This window comes from Paralichthys olivaceus, chromosome 21, assembly GCF_024713975.1.
Source record: "Paralichthys olivaceus isolate ysfri-2021 chromosome 21, ASM2471397v2, whole genome shotgun sequence".
In the NCBI taxonomy this organism is placed as follows: Eukaryota; Metazoa; Chordata; class Actinopteri; order Pleuronectiformes; family Paralichthyidae; genus Paralichthys; species Paralichthys olivaceus.
In genome coordinates, this window is record NC_091113.1 from 1,997,553 (window position 1) to 2,024,105 (window position 26,553).

General features: G+C 43.4%; 1 protein-coding gene across 1 annotated transcript in view; it reads right to left on the minus strand.

The window, feature by feature from the left end:
- Positions 1 to 3,340: 3,340 nt before the first annotated feature.
- The window catches only part of tbkbp1 (TBK1 binding protein 1), a 37,721-nt gene continuing 14,508 nt past the window's right edge, over positions 3,341 to 26,553 (minus strand). The window contains exons 2-10 of the mRNA XM_069517314.1: positions 23,366 to 23,624; positions 19,920 to 20,045; positions 18,079 to 18,183; positions 16,236 to 16,383; positions 14,802 to 15,004; positions 13,476 to 13,537; positions 8,315 to 8,430; positions 5,235 to 6,019; positions 3,341 to 3,605 (exon numbers count right to left, since the gene is read on the minus strand). Of these exons, the coding sequence (XP_069373415.1) occupies positions 3,477 to 3,605; positions 5,235 to 6,019; positions 8,315 to 8,430; positions 13,476 to 13,537; positions 14,802 to 15,004; positions 16,236 to 16,383; positions 18,079 to 18,183; positions 19,920 to 20,045; positions 23,366 to 23,608 (1,917 nt within the window). The 5' untranslated portion in view covers positions 23,609 to 23,624 and the 3' untranslated portion in view covers positions 3,341 to 3,476. The remainder of the gene's footprint in view (positions 3,606 to 5,234; positions 6,020 to 8,314; positions 8,431 to 13,475; positions 13,538 to 14,801; positions 15,005 to 16,235; positions 16,384 to 18,078; positions 18,184 to 19,919; positions 20,046 to 23,365; positions 23,625 to 26,553) is intronic.

Here is a 26,553-nt window from a genome sequence, read left to right on the forward strand (position 1 = left end):
TTGTCCAATCCAATCTTCTACAGTTCGCGTAAACATCTCTGTGTATGAGCTCATACAGAGGCGTGATCGCTCTGCATTGCTTCTGCCGGCCAACATTAACCACAACGCACCTCTCCACACGCTAACACGAGCAAGAAACCCACCAAGCATGCTTCTTGCGCTTCAAAATACAGGAAATGAGTTGTTGTCTTTGGCCATGAGCCAGTTCAGGTCCTCTGATTGGGGGGGTTACTTGGTTTGTGAAATATTTAACCGCTGCACATTTCCTCTATGGACAAAAAAGTAATTCTCAAACACGTGGTTGTAGCTCTTGTCCCTTTAACAGGAGCTTCAGTGTTTTACTGCAGACTTTTAACTTTTACATTCACAAAAAAAGCTTAGAGGGAAGAAACACGTGTATCATGTGTATCCTTTAATTTTTCTTTATAACGACTGATACTCTTTTGAATCCAGTTTATTTGTGGTCGTAGTGTTGGCCCAGATCATGTGATGTGACAAAGCGCTCACTGCCACACTGTCGTCCCTCAGCTTAAAAGGTGACTACAGTTGGATATTAGTGGCTAAAGGACATAACGCTACTACACTGTGAGTAAGAGAGGAAAGGTTTAGGGTAGTAATATATTTAGTATAACTTATATTTCGTGTGTTCGTGGAGAGGATTATATATATATTGATTTACAGACACTCCAATTTGAAGTTGTTGGATAAAAGAGTACATTAGTCTTACACACTTTCAAAATATCTGTCTGTACACAGCTTTAAATATTTTTTACATAGTGATATAGGAACATACATACAGTATAGAATAACTGGGAGTCATTAAAGCCCTCTTGGATTTAATGGTCAAGTATCTCCTTAAAGTTTCTATTGTTTACCTCAGTCTGTAGTTTTTAAAAGGATAATTCCAGTTTATCTCTTTCTGACAGGGAAAGAAACAGCAAACAGTTGAACCAGAATCCTGAGGATGGTTGATGATGTAGGAAGTGTAAGGGTAAAAAAATCGATTACATGTCGTCATTTATTTGTGAGTAACATTTATTTTTGAGAGTTCTTTGAACCTCAACATTTTTCTCGAGAAATTCTGTGCAGTTTCCTCCAGGAAATAGTTTTGCAGACGTGCTAAGTGCTGCCTCGAGTCTTATGATGCAAACAACAGACCAAACTCAAAAGTCCAAATACACATAGGATATACTGGATTCATTCCTGGATAGTGGGGGGAAATGGAGACATGTCCTCCAACTTTATTTACAGTCTATGGTCGCACCTTTCACATTTACTTTCTCAGTGGGAGAATAAACCGCTCCAGAATCGACCAAAGGTTTACAAACAGTTACGACTCAGGAGTGGTATGAAGGTATTGTCCCTAAGCTAATGAGCTAGCTAAGTTTGACAACTATTTATGAAAAAATAAATGAAATGCCAGGGAGGAGTAAACAGAGCAGTGTGAAGAAAACGGAGAGAAGCTGTTGTGACTGACTAGCACTAGCCCAGCTGGCTAGCAGGTTAGCGGTTAGCTTGACAGTAAGAGCAAATCACCAATTCAAGATGTTGCTGCGTTGCCGGATCCGAGCAATCAACAACAAAAGCACAATAATATTTCTTGAGTGAATCAGTTTCCGAACCCACTAAAACAAGGCGATAACAAACTGGAATTATCCTTTGATCTTCACAGGAAAACCTTCATCCGAAAGTTAAAGCCTGAAACAGACCTGGTCGGGATTCAGTGTCTTTCAGAAAACTTCAGCGGGGTTGAAGCTGACTGATGCAAAGATTTGAAACATGTCATGCATCATCCTGCTTTGTTGTAATCTAATCAAGTCACACCTCTTAATCATCAAACCAGTGTAAAGGATGCATGGGTGAGTGTGTGGGGACATCCCCTAAATTAGAAACTGCACATGTTACTGAAAACCTCAGATAAGCTGACATCAGTGTAACTTTGAGTTGTTGCTTTTTTCAAAAAGAAGTTCAAGTTTCACCAGCAGATCTGGAGACAAGATTCCACTTGTGATAAAAAAATCAACCCCACGTATCAAAAAGAGGAGCATTGTCTTTGCGTGAACCCTGCAGAGATAACGCTGCTGATTGGAGGTGACGGTCTGGTATCAGATCTCCGAGATAGAAATGCAGTTCACTAAAAAGTTCCGAAGTTCCGAAGTCTTGATTTGATCTTTTCTTTTTTTTTGGTGGGTGGTCTGGGCGGTCGTGACATCAAACTGTTTTTGAAGTTCAGATCTTTAGGAAGACCGGAGGAGAATCCCAGTTTTAAAGTCTTTATACAGAGACGTATCCCGTGCAGTGGGGAGTTTACCTTCGAATCCTCTAGTTACTGTACATCAGTGTGCAAGCACATGGGAGCAACGTCACCAACATGAGACATGTGGTGCATCAACATTTCCAAAAATATATCCTCATGTTTTTTTGCCTTACAGATAAACAATATATAAAGAGTAAATTATACATGGAAAATATACATGTATGGGGACTGAAAATGTTTACATTTTATAGGCTATGCTAACTTAAAGTGCTAAGATACGTAGATTTTTGACCAGGCTGCAAGCATTAAGGTAAATTCTGTCAAAAATTTCCCTCAGCTCGTTGAGGTGACGTGTCAGCATTGGTGCCCCGCCCTGCAGGGCATCTTCAAACCTCGATGAGGGTAAAACCACCTTCCGGCTGATCCGACCGTACGCTCACATTCATATTCTCCAGTTTGTCAGGTGATAAAGTGGGAAACTGGAATGTTTTATACTTTCTTAACTGCCACAGAAACATATACTTCTGAATCGGTATCAAACTCGTGATCAACGGACAATCAGTCAGTCTTTACTTAGAGCTGAACCTCTCTGACTCATCAACGCCCCATAAGTACCTGAATATCCGTCAATAAACCAGCGTCCACCAGATTAGGCTGCTCGGCACAAAGTCCTCTGCAAAATATACTTTAGCATGTGAGTGAGATAGAAAATGCCGGTGAACAGTATTTAAAGCTAAAGGTAACAATAGTCTGTAAAATAAAAAAGTCGCCTCAGATCTCCCTGATCGTTTTCTCTCGAACACTGAAACTAACTCTTTGACATGCAGAGCTCCTGAACTGTGATGCAGAAAAACTACACAATACCTGAAACTGTGAAAACCACAGGACGAGACTCAAAACAGAAAAGCAGCACTCGGAGCCGGTGATTTTACAGGCAGAGCTTTCTCGAGGGCGATCGGTAGAGGGCTCTGCTTGTTGAAAAAAATCCAAGACGGACCCGTGTTTAAGTACGTTCCCAGATCAAATAAAAATGGACCCCACCTCCAGATGGCCGCACACAGCTGATTCTAAATGGATCGCCCGAGGAGGAGTTTCCATTTTTTGTCCACGTCTGCTGATCTCTTACATAATCTTTAAGTGGAGAGCGCAGATGTGTGTGTGTGTGAGTGTGTGTGTGTGTGTGTGTGTGTGTGTGTGTGTAAGCTGGTTGCCATGGCAATCAGATCTTGCTGTTCTCCAGGTGGGAGTCGATGTGCTTGATGAGGGCATCGTCAGGGTAACCGATAGGGAATATCAGCTGGCAGAGAGGGCAGCTCCGCATGTCGCTCTCCTCGGTCTCCATCCAGAGCTACACACACACACACACACACACACACACAGACACACACACACACACACACACACACACACACGATTAGACGGCAGGATAAACCTCAGGAGTCATTTCACCGGATTGTACTCGTCACTCTGTGGGAGGCAATACAAATTACATCACTACTTGTTGAGAGGTCACTTCAGAATTACACAACATGAAACAGAATGACTGGTAGTACATCCAGGTGGAAACGCTCATCCATGTCCTGATTCACGGTTTTGATCCGGTTAAATTTAGAGGCGCTCGGAGAGAAATCGTTACCTCCAACAAGGAGATTATGTGTTCGCCCCTGTCCAGCAGGATTATGCAAGAACCTCTGAATGGATTTGTCCGAAACTGAGTAGAAGGACGAGACACGGGCCGAGAAAGAAATCTTGGCAATGATCTGGACAAAGGGACGGATCCAGGACTTTATTTTATTCCTTTTTTAAATCACTTCTGTTGATTTCTCTGAGAAGAATTTATGGGCAGGCAAGGTACCCATATCTCACACTCATTTCGTAACCTCTGTGGTTTATGAAATAGACAAAAAGGAACGAATAACAATGTGGTATAACAACGACTCTGCACGCTCAAGTTGTTTATCAGCATCGAGGTTTAGAGACCAAAAGACTTGATTTGCAGGTTGGTCTAACGGAGACAGTTATTCATGACAACTTTTCTGTTTCCACGCAAACTGACAGAAAACAGTTTGTCATTTATCTGGTAGATGACCGAGCTGCAGATCTCTCAGGATTCGTGTCGGTGGAGTTTAGTGTGTGTGACCTCACTCCTCCACCTGTGGACTCGGTGGCTCTGTAATGACTCAATGCTACTTTTGTCCTTTGCAGTCGTTAGAATTCCTTCAAGGTCTCAAGGCATTGAACGTAAACATATGTTTTTATTTGCTGATATGACTCATGCTATCATTTTTCTTGTGAGGATCGCGCTTAGACCGGAGAAGGAGGAGCGCCGGTGGCCCAGCTCTGTCCAGAAGTACGCCCACCATCACCCCTGAAGCGGCTGTTTTTACATGAAGTGTTTTTAACTGAACAGAAACTGAAATATATAAAATCGTAATTTGTAGTTAGAGCAATTTTTTCTATCTACAGTACACTCAGTGCTGGAGCAGCACAATGATACCAAACCTGGCAGCCTCACTGTGAACATGCTGTTCATGCTAGTTTTAGAGTTTTAAATATTTTTTTCAACTTTGGACAGGAACTAGAATAACTGCTTCCCTTTTATGCTAAGCTAGATTAAACTCACTTCTTCACTCGTGCCTAATGCACAGTCATATCATCTTTATCAAACTTCTCATCTTGCTCTCGGAAATCAAGCAAATAAGTGTATTTCACAAAATGCTGAATGTTTCTTGTAAAGGAACTTAGAACTAGGAGGAGTCATGGTGAAGACAGATGTTTTCAGATGATTGTGACACACAGTGTGAAAAAGATGAACTCAGTGGAAAGAGCCGTTGCCTTTCTGCAAACCAGCTCTGCAGTTGTGAAAAAAGTGGCACTAGACACACGAGAGAAGTTTCACTGCTGCAGCTTCATGGCATCTCATTCACTTCACGTAGCTGCTTGTACAGTGTGTTAATAACGTTATGCTTGAACTCACATTGATGGAAGGCCAGGACTGCGCATGCTCTGCTGACATGTACCCCGACTGAGGGTGGCAGCTGAGGGTGTTAGGCCTCTGAGGGATGGGGAAGGCCGAGCAGGACGCCGGGCCCCTCATGGCGCCGCTGGGCACCGCAGCAGAGAGCACCCCCAGTGTCCGTGGTGGGCTGATGGGATGTGGGCAGGTCCACTCCTCCTCGTCCTCAGAGGACTGTGTGGGCTGAGGGGCCGGCGTGGAAGGAGGAGGGGGTTCAAAATGAAGGTGGGCCACCTCAGACAGTGGGAATGGCATCTCTCTGGAGTGGCGCATGGAGCTCTCCCCGAGGCCCCCGTCTCCTCCGGCGCCACCTTGATGGGGGGACGAGGACCCCCTGTGCTGCAGTCCTCCGTGAGGAGAGCCCACGTGTTGGGGCTTTTGTTTTGGGTAATCGACGTAAGGCCGGGGCTTAGGCAGGGTGGAGACGGGGTCCAGAGTGAAGCGGGGCGGGCACTGGTAAGCCGAGGGGTCTGCGACCTCGGAGTAACTTCGTCGGCCCTGGAAGCTGGCCCTCAGGTGCTGGCTGGGTGGCCGGCAGGAGTAAGAGGCCGGCCCGTTGTTCACGTCCAGCAGGGGCGAGCGGCGGTGCATGTCCGGTGAGAGGCGCTGCAGTACTGGGGAGCGTCTCTGTTGGATTGGGGAGTGGTGCGACGGAGGCGGGACCGGAGAATGCCGCTGTGAGATGGGCGAGTGGCGCTGAGATACTGGCGAGTGGCGCTGGTGGTGGATGGGAGAGTGGCGCTGAACTGCGACAACACAGAGAATAAAGGAAAACATGTGAGATACAGTTTTTAGAAAAGGTTTAAGGACTTTTATGGACTTTTGGTCTGAGTCCCTTCATCATGACATATTTTCAAAGTGTAGCCTGCTCTTGCAAAAGTTTCCACGATTACCAACCCGAGCTTTAAACTGGTTAATTCTCATTAAGGGAGTTGTTTATGATATTGAGTCTGGTTCAGGGAAAGTCGTGGGTCAAACTTCACCGAGGTTGAATTCCACAGGAAGCTGTGCTGCGGCACAGGAAGCAGATCATTTAGTCGTGCTGACTTGAAGTGAACAGGAGGTGAAACATTTGTGTGCGTGTGACCGGCCCCGTACACGTGGAGCGATTAAAAAAAACATCCAGGACATTTTTGAACCAAAGTCAGTTTCATAAATCTGTCTGTCGACATTTACAGGAAGAGCAGGAGAAAATGTTTTTTATGTTTGTTTATTATGATGCTAATACGTCATCCTCGCGATCACTGAAAATAAAAATCACACATCACTACGCAAACAAACACAAAATGCACTTTAGGTTCCTCTGAATAAAAAGATTTTTATCTGCACAAGTGCAATGGCAGCATTTCCCATAATTACGAGATGTGTTGATGAGTCAGTAGCCGCCTCAGCTTCGCATGTCGAAGAGGAAACATCGTATATGGCCGCTTGGTTGAGGTGTTAACAGGGAGGGGGGTGTTTGTACTCTGAAGTCTTCTGCGCCTCCGCACAACAAGGAAACACTGATTGTTCAACAATTTACAAAGAGTATTTGTTTCTTTGTTAGATATCACCAGGAGACAATCATTTCACTGACACAATCCTGGAGTTACCGAAGCACAAGCGCACTTTAAGTCACGTTTCGTAGATTAATGTGAAACAACTCGACCTCGGAGAGAAGTCGAGTGGACTTCTGGGATTTCTGTGTGTGTTTGCTGGAGTCTGCTGTGTGGAAATATGTTATTCAGTTTTTAAATGCAGTTATCGTGCGGTGCTCCTCTGGTTTGTGGTGGGCCGTAGCTGCACGGTTGTGAGACATAAGCTTGTCTGTGTGCAGGAAGAGAAAAGGTGTTGCTACTGTACAGTTTGTAAGTCGTATTATCCAACACGTCAGTGTCGGCTGCTGCTGCTGCTTCGACTTTCAACCTGAAGTGAGAAAACTACAACAAATCACGACTGTTACTCCGTATCGTGTCGTGACAGACAATAGTTTGATTTAAACTACATCTGATTTTCACAAAGCATAAGCTAAATATTATTTTTGTTAAATTTACCAAAAAGTTACTACCAACAAGAATTTAGTGATAGAATGTCATTCTTTGACTTACTTTACTTGAGTATTGACAATTAAACTCAATATTTTTATTCCAATGTTTTTAGATACATGTACTTTAAGATTCAGATTAAGATTCAGATTTAGATTCAGATTCCTATTTTTGGTCCCACAAACATGCAAACATGGGGAAATTTGACCTCTGTATTTAACCCATCCGTGTGAACGGAGCACACACGGAACAGTGGGCAGCCATGAAGGCGCCCGGGGAGCAATTGGGGGGTTCGGTACCTTGCTCAAGGGCACCTCGGCAGTGCCCAGGAGGTGAACTAGCACCTCTCAAACTTCCGTCCATGCTGGACTTGAACCGGCCACCCTCCGGTTCCCAACCCAAGTCGCTATATATAAATACTTACATAGTTAAATAAATAGAATGAAAACAATATTTAAAATATAAAAAATTGGAAGATAAGTGTTTTATTTTTAAATTTAAAGAACTGGATGATGTGATCCTTCAATTTTAGGAAAAAAACCAACATATTTTCTTAATTCGAGTTGAGTTTTCTTTTTAATTATTTTTATTCACAATAGTTTATGGTTAAACTGTAAAATATGAACAAAAATTCTCGTTAGGGCTTTGGCATCGACCATTATTTACTTACTTAGTGTAGTTTCCTTAATCCTAATTTAAAAGGAGACTGTAACTAGTTCATTTGTGATATTTTTCTTATTTTCTCTGTTTTTTTGATAAAGAATATTTTGGTTCAACAGAATATAGAAGGGTTACAATTTGCTTTTACTCGATCATCTCAATGGATCTTCTTCTTGCTTTGAAAAATTCAACTTTTGATATTTACTACACATTACAATTACATAAACAAAGGACATTTAGCCTCTTTATTAAGTAAGTACCAATGTGGAGGCCAGACTTTTACTTGTGATGAAGTATTTCCCCCTTCACCACCAGAGGATAGTGATACTGACAGTGATTGACAGCGTGGATGCTAACCTGGACTCGCCTGCTCCTGTGATGCTTTCCTCAGAATCTCCGTCTGCTTGGAGCTCAGAGCCTGGAGGCGTCCCAGCTCCTCCGTCAACTCTGTGTAGGCCAGAGCCAGATTCACCCTGGAGGAGGACAGATGCAATTATCATAATCACCGTCATTATGGAGTGTGTGTGTTAATACATTGCAACTGATTATGCTAAACAGTGCAACCTCTGTTAAATCATTAAAACCATTATCATGTTATAGTTAAGTTGATCAGAGGGTTTTTCAATTTTTTGATAAACTGCAGCAGAAGATCTCCTCTTTGATTGGACTGTGCGGCGCTAACACAGCCTCACCAACCAGACGGGCTAATTAAGAGGCTTAAAGGCTTTTATTTTTAGAGTCACGGCGCATAATGGAGGTGCATAAAATCACACCACTTCATGCGAGATGTGTCATGACTCTCTCAGGGGCCGTTCTGATGGAGCAACTCTATTTCAAGAACCGTAAACAAGGACGGTTCTGTGTCGTCTCACCATGGCGACGGGCTGATTTGGTTCTTCAGCTTTAAAACTGATCTGAATCTCACAAATGAATGTGAGTCCAGCACTGCACACGAAGACAAACGCGCACAGCTGCATGATGGGATGACGCCTGGTGTTCACTGTACGTAGGTGAAAGCAGCTTTTGCTCAAATAGAAAGAACCAACTGTGACCTCAAAATCTGAAAATGGACGATTTATCTCAAACATCTAACCACTTTTTTATAAACTCCTCAGTCTTGACCTGAAATTGACTCACGCCAGCACAGATGGTGGTAGACCAGGATGTTGTTTTATGAGATGTGACACCTTGAAAATCCTATTCAGAATCTGTTGAGATAATCAGTTTTTCTCAGTAATTTCTTATATCAACACAAGTGGATGACGGCAAAACAAGTGTTTTTATCAAACCATCTAGAAAGTTTGAAAACATAAAACATTGTCTGAGAGCAAATGAACAGAAACTTCACCATGAAGAGAAAGACTCAGCTGAAAGAGGAAGTTGATGTGCACGAGAGCCAGACGGTTGATAAAGCGGCTCCGATCGTGTAAAGATTGTGGTAGATTTATAAAAAACACACACACATTTCTGCACAAGCAGGAATATATGTTAACTGAGACTGACACTGAAAAAAAAGAATTAAAAGAAAGCAGAGAAGAATATCCTGCCTACAGAGCAAATAAGAGTGTAAAATTAGAAAACATGTTCCCCTGCTCACCCACACACTCATTTAAATGAGTTTTCCTGTGTGTGTGTGTGTGTGTGTGTGTGTGTGCTGCTTTGGATCAATGCACATTTTTGCACAAATGATTTTTTTTCTCTCTCTCCAGCTTCTATTTTCACATTAAACATCATATCTGCTAAGAAAAATCCACTCTGAACCAAACGTATTCTTCTAACGGAACAATTCAAAAATCAGTTTTATCCCCAAAACCTTTGAGCTCGATGTCACAGGGACCCTGTTTCTCTGAAGCTCACAATTTCATATAAACTCTTCATAAGTCATAACTTCCACTGGTCTTTTGTAACTGTCCCACCTTGTTTTCCACCACCTTGTGATGACTCAGACAGAGTGGGGGTATCAAACCCCCCCCCCCCACCGTATAACCGACAACCTCCTCCTGTTGTGGTTTAAGTTGCTGAAACCTGGTAACGACATGGAAATGATTCAGGGTCAGCTTTTTGCAGAGGACACACTCAGTCCCTGTGTGTGGCTTTGGATACAAAACCTCCTGATAACATGTTGAAAGAAATTAGCAGTCATGAGGGTAACTTACTGGCATGGTGGGTGGAGGAGCATAGTAATATTGTCATCACAAAAATTAAAATGATCCATCTGCTTCCTTCCCTCGCCACTCGCTGACACTCTGCACCTCGTCTTTCTTTCTGATTGCAGATCTGAGCTGAATCTCTTGAAGGTTTACACTCAGGCTCCTCTTCCTTTTCACACTGTGTCGCTTTTCAATTTCTACGACAGCGTGTTTTCAGAGCCGGGGACACCTCTGGCTCTCGGTCCCGTGTTGTAAACCTGACGTGTGAACGTCTGCACTCCAGGACGAACTTTACACACAGTTTTTCAATCTGTGAAACGAGGTCCCTGGTTTGTTTTGATCTCGCCTGTTGTGTCATTTGCTTTAGTCTGTTTCCTGCTCGTGAATATTAAAATAAATAGCAGTCCAACATCACTAACCAGATCAATCACTGTGGTAAATTACTAGTAGGTGTAGTAGAGTAATAGAAAACCAACAGACCCAACAGTCATGACTGCATTCTGCGGATTCTGTGTAATTGAATCATTAATTGAAAGGGGCGTGTTCAAAATAATAGCAGTGGGGAGTTCAACTAGTGAGGTCATTCATTTGAGGACGAAGGCAGCAAATGTTGTTCAAGCCGGTTAAAGTGCATTTCTCTCTCTGGGTCGTTCAGACTTTGTTCAGAAGAGCAGAGAAGAAGTGCAGAAAATGACGCTGCTCAGCTAGAATGATCTCAAATGCTTTAAAATCGCGACGAAAACCAGAAAGACGTGGAAGAAAACTGTAAACTACCAATCGAATGGATCGAAGAATATCCAAAAAGACTCAGCCAACGATCAGCTCCAGGATGATCAGAGAAGATCTCAAGTTACCTGTGAGTCCTGCAACAGTTAGAGGACTGTGTGAAACCAAGCTATCGTTAAGATAGAAAACTTGGGCAGGAACATCTGAAGTTGGTCGACTCCACGCAACGCAGATGTGAAGCAGATCTCAGAAACACTGGTTATACAACTAAATATGAGTTCAGTGATTCACAGGGACGCTTCAGTTTGTACAGTAAATGTTTGAGTTTGTAAAGAATATTCACTTTTCTTCGCTTTCTGTAAAGTGATAAGAAACTTTTCTTCATGTTTTGATTTGGAACAGAATGTGCAGCGTTCCCGATGCATTCTACATGTATGGAAATAAAAGCTATTATGAGGATTTTGAGCTTGACTCACTTTTTTAAACACACTGCTATTATTTCCAACACAACTGTACATACTGTACAATGTATATTACAGTGCGTAGGAGGAGTGTGATGATGCCGGTGCAGCACTGATGAAAAGACTTGTGAGTGAACTGATCAAGATGCAGTGTGTATATATGTGTGTGTGTGTGTGTGTGTGTGTGTGTGGGAGATGAAGTGTGGGCTGAAATGTGACCTCTGATCTGAGCCGTCGCTGCAGCTGCCTGTGAGATCTGAGCTCCTCTTTGTTGCCGAACACTCGCAGCTATAATAAATGTTCTTTTTCAAATCTGCAGGAGCTCAGTCACACACGTTAAGGACACCGGCCTCCAGGGAAACACTTGAATGCACAGTAGTCAGCGATATATATTCTCATAAACATGCCTCAGCATGGTTTTCTGGAAAAGGCCTGATATTAAACAAAGTGAATTCTGGTCTTTATTCTGACCCGCATGTGGCCTGACACAGGATGTGTGTTCAACAGCCGTCACATCTCAAGTGGGAGCTTTTCACACTCTGCAATTCTTTGTCCTCCTCTGTCTCTTTTTCTGCTCAGTGCATTAAGCACTTTGAACACAGACGTGTCAAACAGTCGTCACACCAGGCCACAGCAAGGTGTTGAGGGCTGCAGTGAATAATGTATTTCTGAAAAGTTGTTCAGAAGTCAGGGTTGGAATTTTCCAGAAATGCAGCAGCATTTTTTGAATTTCAAACTAGAAATGGGAATTCCACTTCATTTTTAAAAAAAAAGGTTGTGATTTATTGGAAACAGCTCTAGCTTTCTGAAAGCTGAAGAGGGGTTAGTCAGTCGCCCGGTGTTTGCCAGTGTCTGCGGGGTGAGGGGGAAACTGAAGTGAAGTCTAAATTGGCTTCTTTTGCAAACGTAATGGGAAGAGCAGAAGAGAGAAACAGAGTCGACCAAGACCGAAGCAAATGGAGGATAAAATTAAATTTTTTTGCATTTCCGGATTCGATTTTTAGACTTTTAAACTATTGGACATGATGGAGAATGTTCAAACCCACTAACCAAAACAGAATCTCCTCCAGATTATGATGAAGTGCTGCTGCTGCAGCTGATACAAGTTAATCAAGGTTATCAATCTGTGCAGTTTACATTAAATGAACCCAATTACAAGAAAAAGCAGCAGGAAACAAAGTTGAGGCATCGTAGGTTTTCTGTGGGTGTGAGTGATATTGTTGAGTAAAACCAAAAGGTGGCAGAGGTCTGGAAAAAACCTCACTGAAAACTTACTTTCAGTTGCATTGAAACATTTGTGGGGTTTCACTGTGCGTGAGTCATCTGCCCAACTTGCTGTGGTTTTTACTTCTATTTCTCTCTTCTACCTGCGATCAAACACTTCGTGCAGCACCTGAGCCAGTTTCAGGAGGGTTCTGGAAATGAGCTGGGAGTTGTTTGAATTGTTGGCTGAAGCGGAGGCGGCTCGAGGACTCGCTCTCGTTTAGCAGGTTTCTGGTGCAGGGGATGAAAATGCACAGGGATATGAGCTCGGCCTCAAAGAGACGTCCAACAAATACCCAGACATGAGGGAGTGGACAGGAAGCTGTCCTACTCTGTGCTTACACTGCCCCCTGCTGCTCACACTCATTTCTACCAAAGCTCCTGGAGCAAGTGTTGCATAAGCTGATTTCAGGAATTTACTCAATTCCGCAGTTCCTCCGTATTTATCCGGAGGAGGTGCATATGTGAACGCAAATGTCCGAGTGAGATGCCTCCCAGCATAAAGCCCGTAGGAATCATGCAAACAGAAAACAATGAAAAAGGACAAAGAGAGAATATCTCCCTGTCTGTGCAGAAGACCTCCTGCTGGGTTGTGCATGTGTGACAAACAAACTCTGGGTTCTCTGGATTTTACCCGTTGGTCACGTCTGATAGCAGCTTTGCAGGAACACTGGTGCTGCAGTTGAACGTGCAGCAGAACATACAGTAAATGCAGCTTTGAGTCAGATCTATAATCCTCCTTTGTTAACGCTGCGTTTGAACCCTGATATCCTCCACGCCTCTCTAATGAGGCCCCTGGAGGTCGGCAGGAGCTCATCTAGATATGTAACTGAGCAGCGGCCCCTGGTAGAACATCTTTCATTTCAATCTCTCTGTCCTCCGTCGTTGCTGTAGATGATGACGGCTGTGGTCACTTACTGCTCGTCTCCCACCTTCTTTATCCACTCCACATCACACTGCTTGCACGGCGAAGTCATTTCCTGTCGAAGTAGAGCGTGAAATTAGATTAGCATGCAGGTGCAGGCGGAATATTGGGCTAAATCTGACGGCGAGAGCCCGTCGAGAAAACACGTTGAAAGTATTGCGTCAGAAAAAGCTGCGTGAGGTGGTGCATGTTTGGATCGGTGTTAATTATTATTCGGACACTGTCTGATTGTTGTGTGTGTGTGTGTGTGTGTGTGTGTGTGAACCTGTGGAGAGGTTGTACTTTTAAGGCTAATGTGTGTACTTGTATTGAGAGTAACGTTGTTAGCTCCAGGCCGCAGACATTTTGTTTTTGGGTTGTCCGTCCGTCCCATTCTTGTGAAGCGATATCTCAAGAACGCCTTGAGGGAATTTCTTCAAATTTAGTGGAAACATTCAGTTCCACTCATGGATGAACTGATGTGAATTTGGTGATCACAGGTTAAAGGTCAAAGTCGCTGTGACCTCACAAAGCACACGTTTTGCCTTGTGAATACGATATCTCAAGAATTCCTTGAGGGAATCCTTTCACGTTAGGTACAAATGTTCTTTTGGACACAAAAATGACCTGATTAGATTTTGGAGGTCAAATCTCAATATGACCCATATAAATCTAGGAAAAATATACCGCAGTGCAGTATTTTCGGTTTGCTCCAGATTTGTCTGTTTCCTGACTAATGCGATGTCTGCATGTGGCACAGAGTGGCAGCAATTCAGCTGCGTGAATAATTCAAGGAAAAGTTTCATGTAGCTGCAGATTAAACCGGAGTTTGGAACGTTTGACGTCGTGGGAAGATTCACACTCTGACAATGCTGTGTTTGTGTTTTTGTTCCCCTGCGGCCCTACAGCTGCAACATCAATATTTTGTTACCCACAAGAGAGAAACCTTGTTCCGACATATGTGTGTTTTGTGACACGATGACCGCTGCAGTGAGTCGGCGTACATCAGCCCTAAGAATACATTCTCGACGATGATGTGCCTGCGATTTTTGTCTAGTGCCAGTGGAGGAAGCTGTGTGCAATTCATACCGTATGTTGGAATCGAGGTGTGTTTGACTTCATGTCTGGTCACAAACCAACAATAAATTATCACATTTTTAAAAATCTTTTTTTTTACAATTAAAACCCAGTATTCAAAAAGCCTGCCTAAATGTGACATTTCATACTTCAGGGGACGTGTCACATGAAAGTTTTGGGGTTGTGTTCTTTCTTTGTCTTTGCCACTAAAATTGTCATGACGCAGTGAAACTCCCCCCAAACAGACGAGAGCAAACACCGACCCTCTCCCTCTGGCTGTTCTGGAGCTGTCTCATCTCCTCCTTCAGCCTCTCGCACTCCGCCTTCAGCTCCTCTTCCCGCTGACAAGCCCCCTGGGCCTCGTGCCGCGCCCCCTCCAGCTCGGCCTCCAGCCGCTGCAGCTTCAGGTCGGACAGGGCGTCCAGGCTGCGGGAGCTCTGGAGGGTCAGGGCGGGACAGTCCAGCACTGGGTGGAGAGAGAAGAGAGAGAGAGAGAGAGAGAGAGGAAAACATGTGAAGGCAACTCCATGTTTTGTATTTTTTATATTGCTTTTCCCGCATTGCTCCTCCGTCCTCGCTTGTTGTACAATACGTTCAATAGATGAGTGTGAAAGAGCATAAAGAGCTGACTTCTTCCAAGGGCGGGTTCTTTCAGTTTGTACCTGGGTGATGTGATCTGCGTGGGCATGCGAGTGATTCAGCTCCGCTCACACAGACTCAGTCCTTGAGCCAGAAGACAATGTAACTGAGCAGCAGTATCATCCTTTCTCTCCCTGCTCCTCCTGCCTCCTCACCAGCACACTCAGTCACATGCTGTGCACGGGCTGCACTACAAGATATGGAGGTACGCCGTCACTGCTGCGTCTCTCCAGGTGGCAGAGACACATTTCTTCCATGTTCTCATCAGCCTCCCACATCAACGGAGAGAGCAGCGAAGTTTAGCATCTAGTGACTCTGGAACAGCTAACGCCTGAGAGAATCTCCTCTACGCTGCGTATTTAATCATGAATCTAGGTCTGGAAATGAGGGAACCTGCTGAGTAGATGTCACTGTTTGGCTTCATCATCCAAAATCCCCAGCGATTGTTTTAGGATTTCATTCTCATGCTTTTTTGTAAAATCACGACTACAGAGGATGTTTGAAGCAACTTCATCCGTTTCTGACACTGGAACTAATTTGCATGCTAATAAGTCAAATTATCTGGCAGGTTTTTCCCACAGTTGGTAATAGAGAGCCGTCACGATGAAGATGAGTCGCTGCAGATGGAAGCAACAGGCTGAATAACACAGTTCAGTCAAACCCTTAGAAGCTACGGCGCCACAGTCCCGATGATTTGAGACCAGGACGAGTGAATCAGCCGCTCAGATCACAGGTCTCTTCTTCTTTTCTTCTTCTTCTTCTTCTTCTTCTTCCGCGACTGTGACCGAGGAGTTGGAAGGAATTGTGCAACAGGCCGAGGACTGGCCTGACCTCAGTTTAAGCACTTTGCGGACAGATTGTTGAATTTGATTAATTAGTCCATGAGTCATGGAGAAGAGATGATTAACAGTCCGTACATAAACATCTTAACTTGCTGTACTTATCTTACTTTGCAGTGATTATCGGAATAATATTTTTCTAACATCCAGTGCACCAGTGTTTGTATGGGACCGTTTTTCACCTGCTGATAATCTCATATCTCTGTGTGGGTGACTCACAGTGTGCGTCTGGGCCGGCGTGCAGCTGCAGGTACTGCATGTCTTTGCTGTGCAGCTGCATGTTGAGTTTCTGCATCGAGTTGTCTCTCTGCCTCAGAACTGACTCCAGGTTCAGGATTCGCTCCACGTGTTTCTCCACCAGGCTCGTCTGCAATCACACATTTTCAATAGTATGAAACCCAGGTTGCAAGTATTCAGTTACTGACAGAGGTTCAAATACGTTCTTTAACATTTACAGCCTTCGACACACAGCGTGTTAAAGCTGAGATGGAGAACTGTAACTCTGCACCTGAGAACGCGAGGCTGCTAAATATCTACACTCATCTCTTTGAATGTCCTGATATCAAAGAGCTGAAATTTAAAAGAAGAAATTTCATTTTAATCAGTTTATCAGAAAACTGAAAATATCGTGACCTTAATCTACAACAACAACATCAAGAGTGTAATTAATTTTCCAGAGAAAACTAACGAGAGATATCAAACCACCGTCACATGTGAATCTTTGAGCATAAAAACATCTCATGGTATCACAACAGAACACCGAGCTGGTATCTTTAAGCCAAGTTCATCATCTGATCAGTTGATGCCAGAAATATAATTGGTTTTAATTACATAATTTATTGTGTATATATTGAGCGAGTGGCTGCACTGCTGAAAGGTTAAAGGTCAATGAGGCCCACTAGGTCGATGGAGTGGTATTAACTGTGGCTGCCACAGCTTTGGGTCAGTTGTTGGCAGCTCCGTCACTGTTGGCGCACATCGCCTCTAAATCACTCCGACCACATAAAACTGCTGAGGCTGCTCGGTGGACTTCAGTCTCTTATGAGATGGTTTATTATCACAGAGCAGCCAGACAATCTGTTCAGTTGGAAGCTGCTACCTGGTCTCGATTGGCTTTGATTTATCAAAGGAAAATTTAATTTTAGTAACATGTCGGGAAAAGGTAACTCGACAAATGTTTTATGAAACTAAATCTATGTAAGAAATTATTTTTGGGGCAAGATTTCCAGTTCGCTCTCTTGGGTAAAATAAAAGACTCAACAGCGACTCTTCTCCCTAAAGGACGGTTCACTCGGAGTGAGACATAATGAAAAAAGTTTCCTCCGAAGGTGAATACTTTGAAATGAGCAGTGTCGTCTAAAGTGCTCAACCGAGTTTTGAGAAGTGTCTGTTTCAGTTGCTTTTACTATCAGGTTGTGAAATTAACGTCAGAAGAGACAAAACAAATGCAAATATCACTTTGAACCCAATTTACAGTCAAATACATAAGTCAACTCCTCGTTAGCATTCCAGTTACATTGTTTAATTATGATCTCACCCTACAGCAGTGTCACCATCACACCAACTGAATTATTACATACGAGGGGATTCACATTTTATTTATTGTAAGTGGAGCTCAGGGTCTGAACCCCCCCGTCACACATTGGTTTGTGAGCAGCTGTTTTGAAGCCTCCAGTTTGATATTTTGTCCAGAGCCATCTTGTTTTTTTTGTATTATATATATGTTTACAGCATTTTGGATTTTTAGTATGAATCTTACACAACAAGGCCCCTAGAGTCTGTTTGTTTTTATTTGCAGCCTGAACCAAATCACCGAAACGACCTCAGAGAAAATGGTTAAAATCACCTCCAGTGGTGTCCAGATACTTTTGACCAAACTTGATAATTTGACCCTAAATATTCAATCTGTTCATTAACTATTGATGATTTGAAACCATGTTTTGCATATTATATTCATTCCTCATCTCCTGTAAGAATGAACTCCTGCAGTCCTGTGGCTCCTGTGTGAAGCCGCTGCTGTGAGATAACGATTGCACGGCACAGTGAACTGAATAACTCAGACCATCTTGTCGAGGTCCCTCTGGAGGTTGCTCTTCTCCATGTGGATCTTCTCGTAGGCCTGGATCACATCCTCCAGCTGCTCCTCCCTCTCCTTCCTCTTCTGGAGCTGAAGACAAGACACAGAGAAGCAGAGAGTCAGAAAAACTATTTCAAAATGATCGAAGGGGAAAAAAGGAAAACTTGTTGTACTGTTGTGTAACGACGCAAATGTAGGACAAGAAAATCCAGACACCTCAGCGTGGACAGCAACGCCTCCCTCATCTCCACAAATGATGATGTTCAACACCATGTTAATAAACGACTTTCCTGATGTCCTGCTGAGCTCTTCTCCGCACTCTGTGGCATAATAACAGGGGTGAATATCACTGGAAGCCATAATCACAGACTACCTGACACGTGTCAGGGCAGTGACGCACCCCAGGAGATGAGGATACAGGTCGGTGGGAAAGATGGATCTCGTCTATGGCGCTCTTGCAACTTTTGCAACAGGGTCAGTTGTGTGTGTTTAGAGTTGTGTAACTGAATGCTGAATGTCATCAGTCAAAACACAGCGTCTCTGGTTCCGTTTGTAAAATTCTCATTTATTTTCTCCATTGACATCTCAGGAAATCATTAATAACGGAGTTTACGTCCGGAGCTTCTCTCTGAATGAAACACGTTTTTGCTAAAACGCAGTTGACGTGATACAGACTTGTGGCTTCCACAGTTTCACATCCTCGTAGCTTGTGGTGAGTCTACCTTGGATGGTAAAAATATTATCTTCAATATCCATCTACGCCTGATTTTAATATTTAAACACAAACAAACAGATCTGATTACGCAGACGGATTAAGATACAGCTACATAGCTTTCTACGTATATACACAAAAGGTATCTCCAGAATTTTGGCCTAGTACATTGTGAAGTGAATCATCATTGACAAACAAAATATTTTTGCAGCCTGTTTGCTTGTTGTATTATTCAGACAGCACGAGAGCAATAGGTGCACATTTGCAAATTACTCAGAATTTTAAAATCAGGGAAAGATGTTTTTGACGATATGATTCCTCTGAATTATGGGAAATATGTCAGGATTCTTTGGTGCTTCTTAGTAAGTGCAAGTCACTTATGTGTGTGTGTGTGTGTGTGTGTCCCAGTAGAGCATGCTCAGTGAGCCGTGGCACATTTCCTCACTCTGAACAGCCGATGTCGGAGCCATGTGACCTTGTGTGTCCCACACTAATCGTTTCAGCCGCTCCCAGAATGCATTTCCTTCCTCCTCTTTGCTCTCTAACTCTCTCTACCAATTTCATCGACACCTTCTTGTGTTTCTTATTTCTATTTCCCTCTTGTTGTGGAAATAGTGGAGTTACAACTGAGGGGAAATTAGTCGTCTCGAGCACATCACGGGCACTGCCACTCTCCTCGCTCTCTACAGTACAGTAGTCTGACTCTTTGTTGTCTGTCTGAACCTGTGTCCCATGCACACATCTTGTTTTTATCTTTTAACACATGCTCTATATGTGTTAAATAAAACGTGACTCCAACATACCCTGCAGGATGCATCTTTATTGGGTTTAGTCCCAATTATACCGCGTCTCAAAAATAGAATGCCAGTGTAAAATTCCCATGTCACATCCATCGCTCCTTGGACGGTTCCTCAAAAACAACCAATCTCCGTAATTTTTGCTCGGACAGCAGCTTTAGTGCTTAATTAGCTCCGGGTGTCTTTCGGCACATGCTCACCGTGGCCTCGATTCACTTCTAATTCAATTCATTCTCATGCAAGGAGGGGATTTCTGCACAAATCTCTCACATCTCCTCCTCTCTGTCTCTTCCTGTTGTCCTCACCCGTCCTCTTACCTCGTGGGTCAGGACGTTGACCCTCTGCTGCAGGTTGCCATTCTCCGAGTGCAGCAGCGCCGTCTCCTTGCTCTCAAACGAGCAGTAGGAGTTGGTGTCCTCCCCGAACTCGTTGATCATAGGGAACTGCAGACACAGCAGCAGAAGACAGATTTAAAAGCAGAAGGATGAGGTTTAGAAAACACTTAATAGCAATAATAAGGCGAGTGAATCCTTTTGCTTCTTTATAATCTTGTTTGTTTGCTCGTTCTCCACTTTTTCCTGCTGGATTCTGCATTTTTTTGATGATTTCACACTGGGATCATTAAACATTCATCGTGTATCAACTGCAACTTCTCTTTGGCCCAGATATCACTTAGAAAATCAGGTTGTTTGAACTGATATTGTGTCTTTTTCTCTCTCTTAAGCTACATTTTACTTTCTCACTTCTTCCCAAACAGAATGGACATAGTGAGTTGTTTTAATCACAAGTTTTGATTTCATCCCACACAGTAAGATCCGGGGATGGACTGTGACTCACGGTCGTGTTTGTCAAACCAGCAGTTCCTTTGTTTGCTCATGTTCATTTTTAATGTTTGAATACCACAACATCTCGGTTCAGATCAGATTCTCACAAATCTTATTCAAGTGATGCAGCTTGTTGCATCACGATTTCATTTTCACTTTTCATCTCTTTTCATTACTGCAATTTTTATTCCCACAAAAATTTGGAAAATGTCATCTGCACATTGTATTTTTAAAAAGTAATTGAGGCACTGCCTCGTTTAACCATTTGTACAATATAAAGATGAAGTACATGTCTCCTCTTCTTCCCAGGGTAAAAAAATTAGGCTAAAATATCTCGGATACGCGTGCTGCCATCTTATCGTAGTGATCGTGGAGTGGAGCTGAGTATCCAAGTCTCCCCAATACATGCACTCGACCAATCATGAGGCAGTTTCTTGTACTTTTTCACATTATTTTTGGTCTTTTATGGGATTTGTTGAAAGTGAAAAAATATAGAATATCGCCAACGTCCTTCTTTAAAAGTCAACATTTCAGTGTTGAATATGAAAGTATAGAGAAACAGGAGATGAACGAAAACATAAAAAATTGATATAAATAATTGCACCATATGCAGCAGTGATTATGCTGCTATGACTGATGATGTAATCCTGAGTTTTTGTTTTAATTATGAGGAAATGTGTCTCGTTACAGCACTAAACCGTCGCTGAATCCTGTGAAGGCGACGCACATGACGAGCACGAGCAGGCTGTTCAACCTAAAAAGCCACATTTACATTTAGAGTGCCGAACATGAGTGTGGAGAGCTTTTTCGCTTTCTGTCGGAAATCATCGCAGCTGATGCAGCGTCTGTTTGAGGAGGCAAACAACCCTTTTCCATTTAACAGAACATCTCTGTGGACTCAGTTTAACAGTGAACGTTCTCAACATGGGCAAACGCAGGCCCCGGGGGGGGGGCGGGCCGAAGAACTCTCACACCGCCGAGCTTCAAGAACCAGAGAGCAACCTCGCTTCAAGCATTTCCATCTGCACCGTTACAGCAGCCGTACGCTTGTATTTAGAGTTTGTCTGCAGAAACAGAAAAAGCAAAGGAATGTTTTCTTGTCACACAAGGACATGTGGACGTGTCGGGAGTCAATATTGTGATGTCCGTATTGTCCACATTGATTATCCGAATCTAAAAACAGGCACATGCTGTGTTGACAAAGGCACAGGTGTGACAACTCCTACTCCAAACAGCCAACATCTGCACCCATTCTCCAAAAATCAACACCTGTCTCAACGGGACCCTGAACGCACCGTGCAAGCCCGCCTCCAGTAACAGCTGTTCACTAGAAGCGACGCTGGATTTCTGCACAACACATTTGTCAGGAGAGGAAAGACGCAGTCAAAACGCATTTCCATCAGTTTGCAGGTTTCATCGGCGTCGAGTATTTGATTTTTATGTCAGTCCCCGAGAATCAAAGCAGCGTGGAGCTACAGTTTAAACAGAGACACTAACATCACAGAAGATTCAGTTTCCCTGCCAACGTGATCCCTTGTAGACCAACAGCTTGCATCGTTCTGGAATCCTCTTCCTCAGCGCTCATGTGCACCTCAAGTGAAAATAAGACGGCGGGTACATTACAGCTTCAGAGCCGTATAATTCCTAGAAAAGTAGAACACCACAGACTAATGATGAGAAGAGAAAGTCCGGGAGGAGATTTTTTATTATTTTTAATCCTCCTCTGTTCTTAGTTTCAGCACTTTAACTCATTTCTCTCTCACATCCCTCTTTCCACGTCTTTCTGCTCTGTCCTCCCACGCTGTTTCCTTTATGCCCCCCCCCCCCCCCCCCCCCCACACACACACTATTTCCTCACATTTTATTTTAAAAAAAACAATTGATTCATGAACAAAATGAAATAATCAGTAGATTTATATTGAAAATAATTGTTAGTTGTCTTAATATTTAAATCTCACTATGTTTAAAACTACTGATACTTATACAGAAGCCTGTGATCTCTCCTCATCATAAATCACAGGTTGATACCAGGTGTAAAACGGGTCAAACTCAGGCAATATTACATATTTATATTTAAACATGAATTGAAACGTTTCTTTTGGAGTCAACTTTATTCCCCCGCTGCTCAAGGATCAAAGCTCACAGACGCTTTCCTGCCTTTTATCTCTGTGTACAGATGCTGCATCAATAAAAATGGAAAGTGCAGAGGCTGAGTGGACGACGCTCTCGTCCTTTGATTCTCTTCAGATCAATTTTAAAAAAAAACCAAACTGACCTCGTTGTTGATGGGAGCTGGATCTTCTGTGTTTTAACAAGGACAAAAACAACTCTTTAAGACTTTCAGGCCTTGTCGACACTAATGCTGACATTTTTCGAACAGATATTTTCCCCTTCATTTAAAAACAAAAATCTCCATCCACACTGCATTTGTTTTGCAAAATATCTCCGTCGACACGAGAACACGTAAAGTGCTCAAACAAGGTGCTGGGCCAGTAGGTGGCGATAACGTTAATATGAACAATACATCAAGGGCAAGAGAAAAGCACTCTGGTCCAAGTAATAGTGGGCGAGGCCTGTGAATGTCGGTAATGATGTGCTGGAATCCTAAATAAATGATATATTTAAATAACGCTAACTTTAAAAATCTTTGAATAGACCTAGCAATGCTAAGCATGCAAACATGAGCTGCTTTCACACCTTCACTGAACTCCTGATCATCTCCTGGATTTATCCGGAGGGGCTGTACATGAGAACACAGATGTCTGTTGCTGCGGACATTCTCAGGAGTTTCTCCCACAGTAAAACTCTAGATAATGTCCGAATGAGCTCATGTGAGAACACAGTAGGAAATTAACCATAGGATTCACCGTGAATGAGTGGGCGCGTTGATAATGTCTCTAACACGTGACGGATGCAAAACTGAAAAACCAAACACTCACCTTGATCTCATAGATCTTGAGCTTCCTCTTGATGCTGGTGTTCTCCCGCTCCAGGCAGGCCAGCCTCGTCTTGATGTCCTGATAGGCTGTGATGAGGGCGAAGTGGGAGGCCGAGTAGACGTCTTCGGGGGGCAGGGGTGAGGAGCGCCACACCACGCTGCCACAGCCATCCTCCTTCAGGCCCCCTGCGTCGCCGCCTCCCCCCAGCAGCTCCAGCTCCCCGCCTCCAAACAGAGACTGCATCACTCAGAGCCTCAACCTGAGGACACAGACACAGACAGAGATTCTCTGATTTATTATTAATCGCCAGATTGTTTCCATTCAATTACATGTACCCACCAAAAATAACCGTTTCGTTCGGAGTCTTACCGCAGCCGTCCTAAAAAACATCAAGCACGCAGCTTCTTGCCACAAACGACAGAGAACAAAGCAGTTTTGGACACAGAGCAGTCGGATGGTTGGAACAACCAACCTGAAATATTCAGAGGCAAAGTGGGAACAGAGACGCAGAGCAGGACGACTGAGGGACGCTGTTACTCACTGTGAAAATTCAACATGACCCAGCACCTCCTCATGTCTCAGACACAATCATCCAGTTAGTCACGCTTCAGTTTTCTCACTCACCTCTGGAAAATGTGCAATAACGTACATGATCCCACACAGTTACACTCTCATCCTCCAATACTACACTGCACCCTTTGTTTCACAGAATTAAATATAGTATAATATTTATTGTATTTGACCTTTTCTGCTATTAAGCGCTTTTTACTTTTGCTGAATCAGACTTTACCTTCAGCGCATCATTCCGAGCTGCTGTTAACTTTTGCTGTTGGAAATTCAGTCAAACAACAGAGACAAACAAAGCAGCGACAAATAGACGGAAAAAAACCTCAGAAACAAAAAACGTCGACTATAGATGTGACGCAAAAACACAAAATGACCACAAATTAGTTATAAAGGAGCAAAAACAACGACAAACAGGAAACAGACGAGAACTAACGTGGAGATGAACAAAGTTTGTTTATTATTAAATCCTTCTTTTTACTTCCAGGGACAGAGATTGCAAATTAGCCTCAGCTAGAAAAATCCTTTATGCATCAAATAAACAAATACATAAATAAAACTTGAGCAGGCAAAGGCAGTAAGTTATTTTCAGTATCAATTAATCAATCTGCAGATATTTGATTGATTGTTCTGCAGTATTAAATAAGATATCGGGAAGTAGTGAAAAAGAAGCAAATCCTGAGGATGAAGACGTAAGATGGAGGCGCCCGGATCCAGGATATTTTGGCTTCGTTTTTGTAAAACGAGGGGAGGTGGAGACATGTTGTCCACCTTTATGTTGAGTCTATGGTGCAAACATATAACCAGGATATCCTGAACTTTCATTTCTCTCTGGCAGATATTCCCACAGCCTACGTTTGAAGCATCAAACTCCTTTTGTGTTTGTCTGAGTTCCTCTTTGAGCGTATGAGTAACATGTACTGATTCATTAACCGGGCTGAAATTTACATATCAACCTGGTTCACGGTCGTGTTTCATTTCACAAAACATGAGCATTGACAGCCTACGCTCCTTGACTGGCGTGATGAATGGGCCGGGTAACAGCCAACTGGCCTCGGCCTCCCTCCCCTGCCCCGAACACTCGAGGCAGCGCTGTCAGACGTGATAAATGGCACCTGTGATGTCACGGCCCTCTTTTTATGCCGCCACGGAGGAGACGTTTGCACAAAAGTCAAGCTCGCCGAGAACAGTTTGATTTACGGGTGCGGAGAGAGTTACACAACAACCAGAGTTGATGTGATGTATGCGGGAATGGATGCCTTCCTGACTCCCAGCGTTGCCTTGTGAGTCAGCGATTGCCTACTGAGCTATTTTCATCTGCTCCCTTCCTCCACTGTGCTTTTTTCCTTGTGTTTCAAGAGAGAGGGGGAATAAAGCCTGAGCCAATCTACAGCTCTTTCTTTCCTTGCTGGCTCTAACAGAATGCACACTCCCACGAGCACAGGCGCGCACGCAACCACACTCGTGTGCACGTGCAGCCAAAAACACCACAGAGGAAGAGTCGCACAGGGAGGAAAATGCATGTGTGGTCAAACACGGCTGTTTGATCAAGCAGAGCTGTGCCAGTCACCCGACAGCTGCCTGAAGACTGTTATTACATTTGATTAAATAAACCATCTCAGCACTACCTGCACCAAACAGCCGTTAACCACTGATGGTGAACGAATATTTAGCCGTTAATGATCTTTTATTCCTCTGACGACCTCAAGTGGTTTCTAATGTTGCTCCACATCTGCTGAATATTTAAGTAGGCAACACGATCGCTTAACGACTTCATAATGAGATAATATGTCAGAGTGGATATGAGTCTGTAGCTTGTGCCTCTGCTGCAAGAAACAAAACAGAAAATCGGAGGAAGTCTTTTATCCCACGGGCCGTGAGACTCTTAAACGCCTCCCAGCAGCAGTGGCGGGGCGATGGTCACTGAACGCTCACTTTCATTCTGCTGCTGAACATTTTACTTTTATTATCTCCACCAAGGATGTTTGTTATTTTGCAGGATTACGCTTAAAAACCCGACAGATTGGGGCCTGACTGACTGCGTGGATGGTAAAAACTTTACGGGTGCTGTAAATAGCACTGAACACAGTTACACAATGCAGCAACAGAGTAAAACACCAAGTTCTAGTGAAGTGTACTTTACTAGTCTCTCTTCTTATAATCTACTCCATACCTTTTATTTCCCTCCGGATCAATGAAGTAGACATCTGAGTATCTGATCTAAGCAGCGGTCATGTTTTATCTCCCATGTTTGAAATGGTTGTATGGGTCACGTTGGAGGAGTTTGTGTGTGTTTGTGTGTGTACTACTGAAGCAGTGCAGTTAATTATGCTCCACTTATCACATTTGGTCTTAAACTGACCTCGAGAGCTAAAGAGGAGCTGGAGCTGCCACAGTGGGTTTCTGTCTCTGTTTGGACGCTAACTGAAAAAGAAGATATTACGAGCACAAACCCATGTTGTATGTAGTGACCTCATTTACATAAAACCCTATGGAAACAACCCGCCTACATTCAGGCTTGAGGACAGAGAGAAACAACGTGATAAGATAAGTGGATGTTCAATAGTCAATATGTTCTCATGCTTTAACCGTGTATGGAGCCAGTGATACACACTCACTTATCG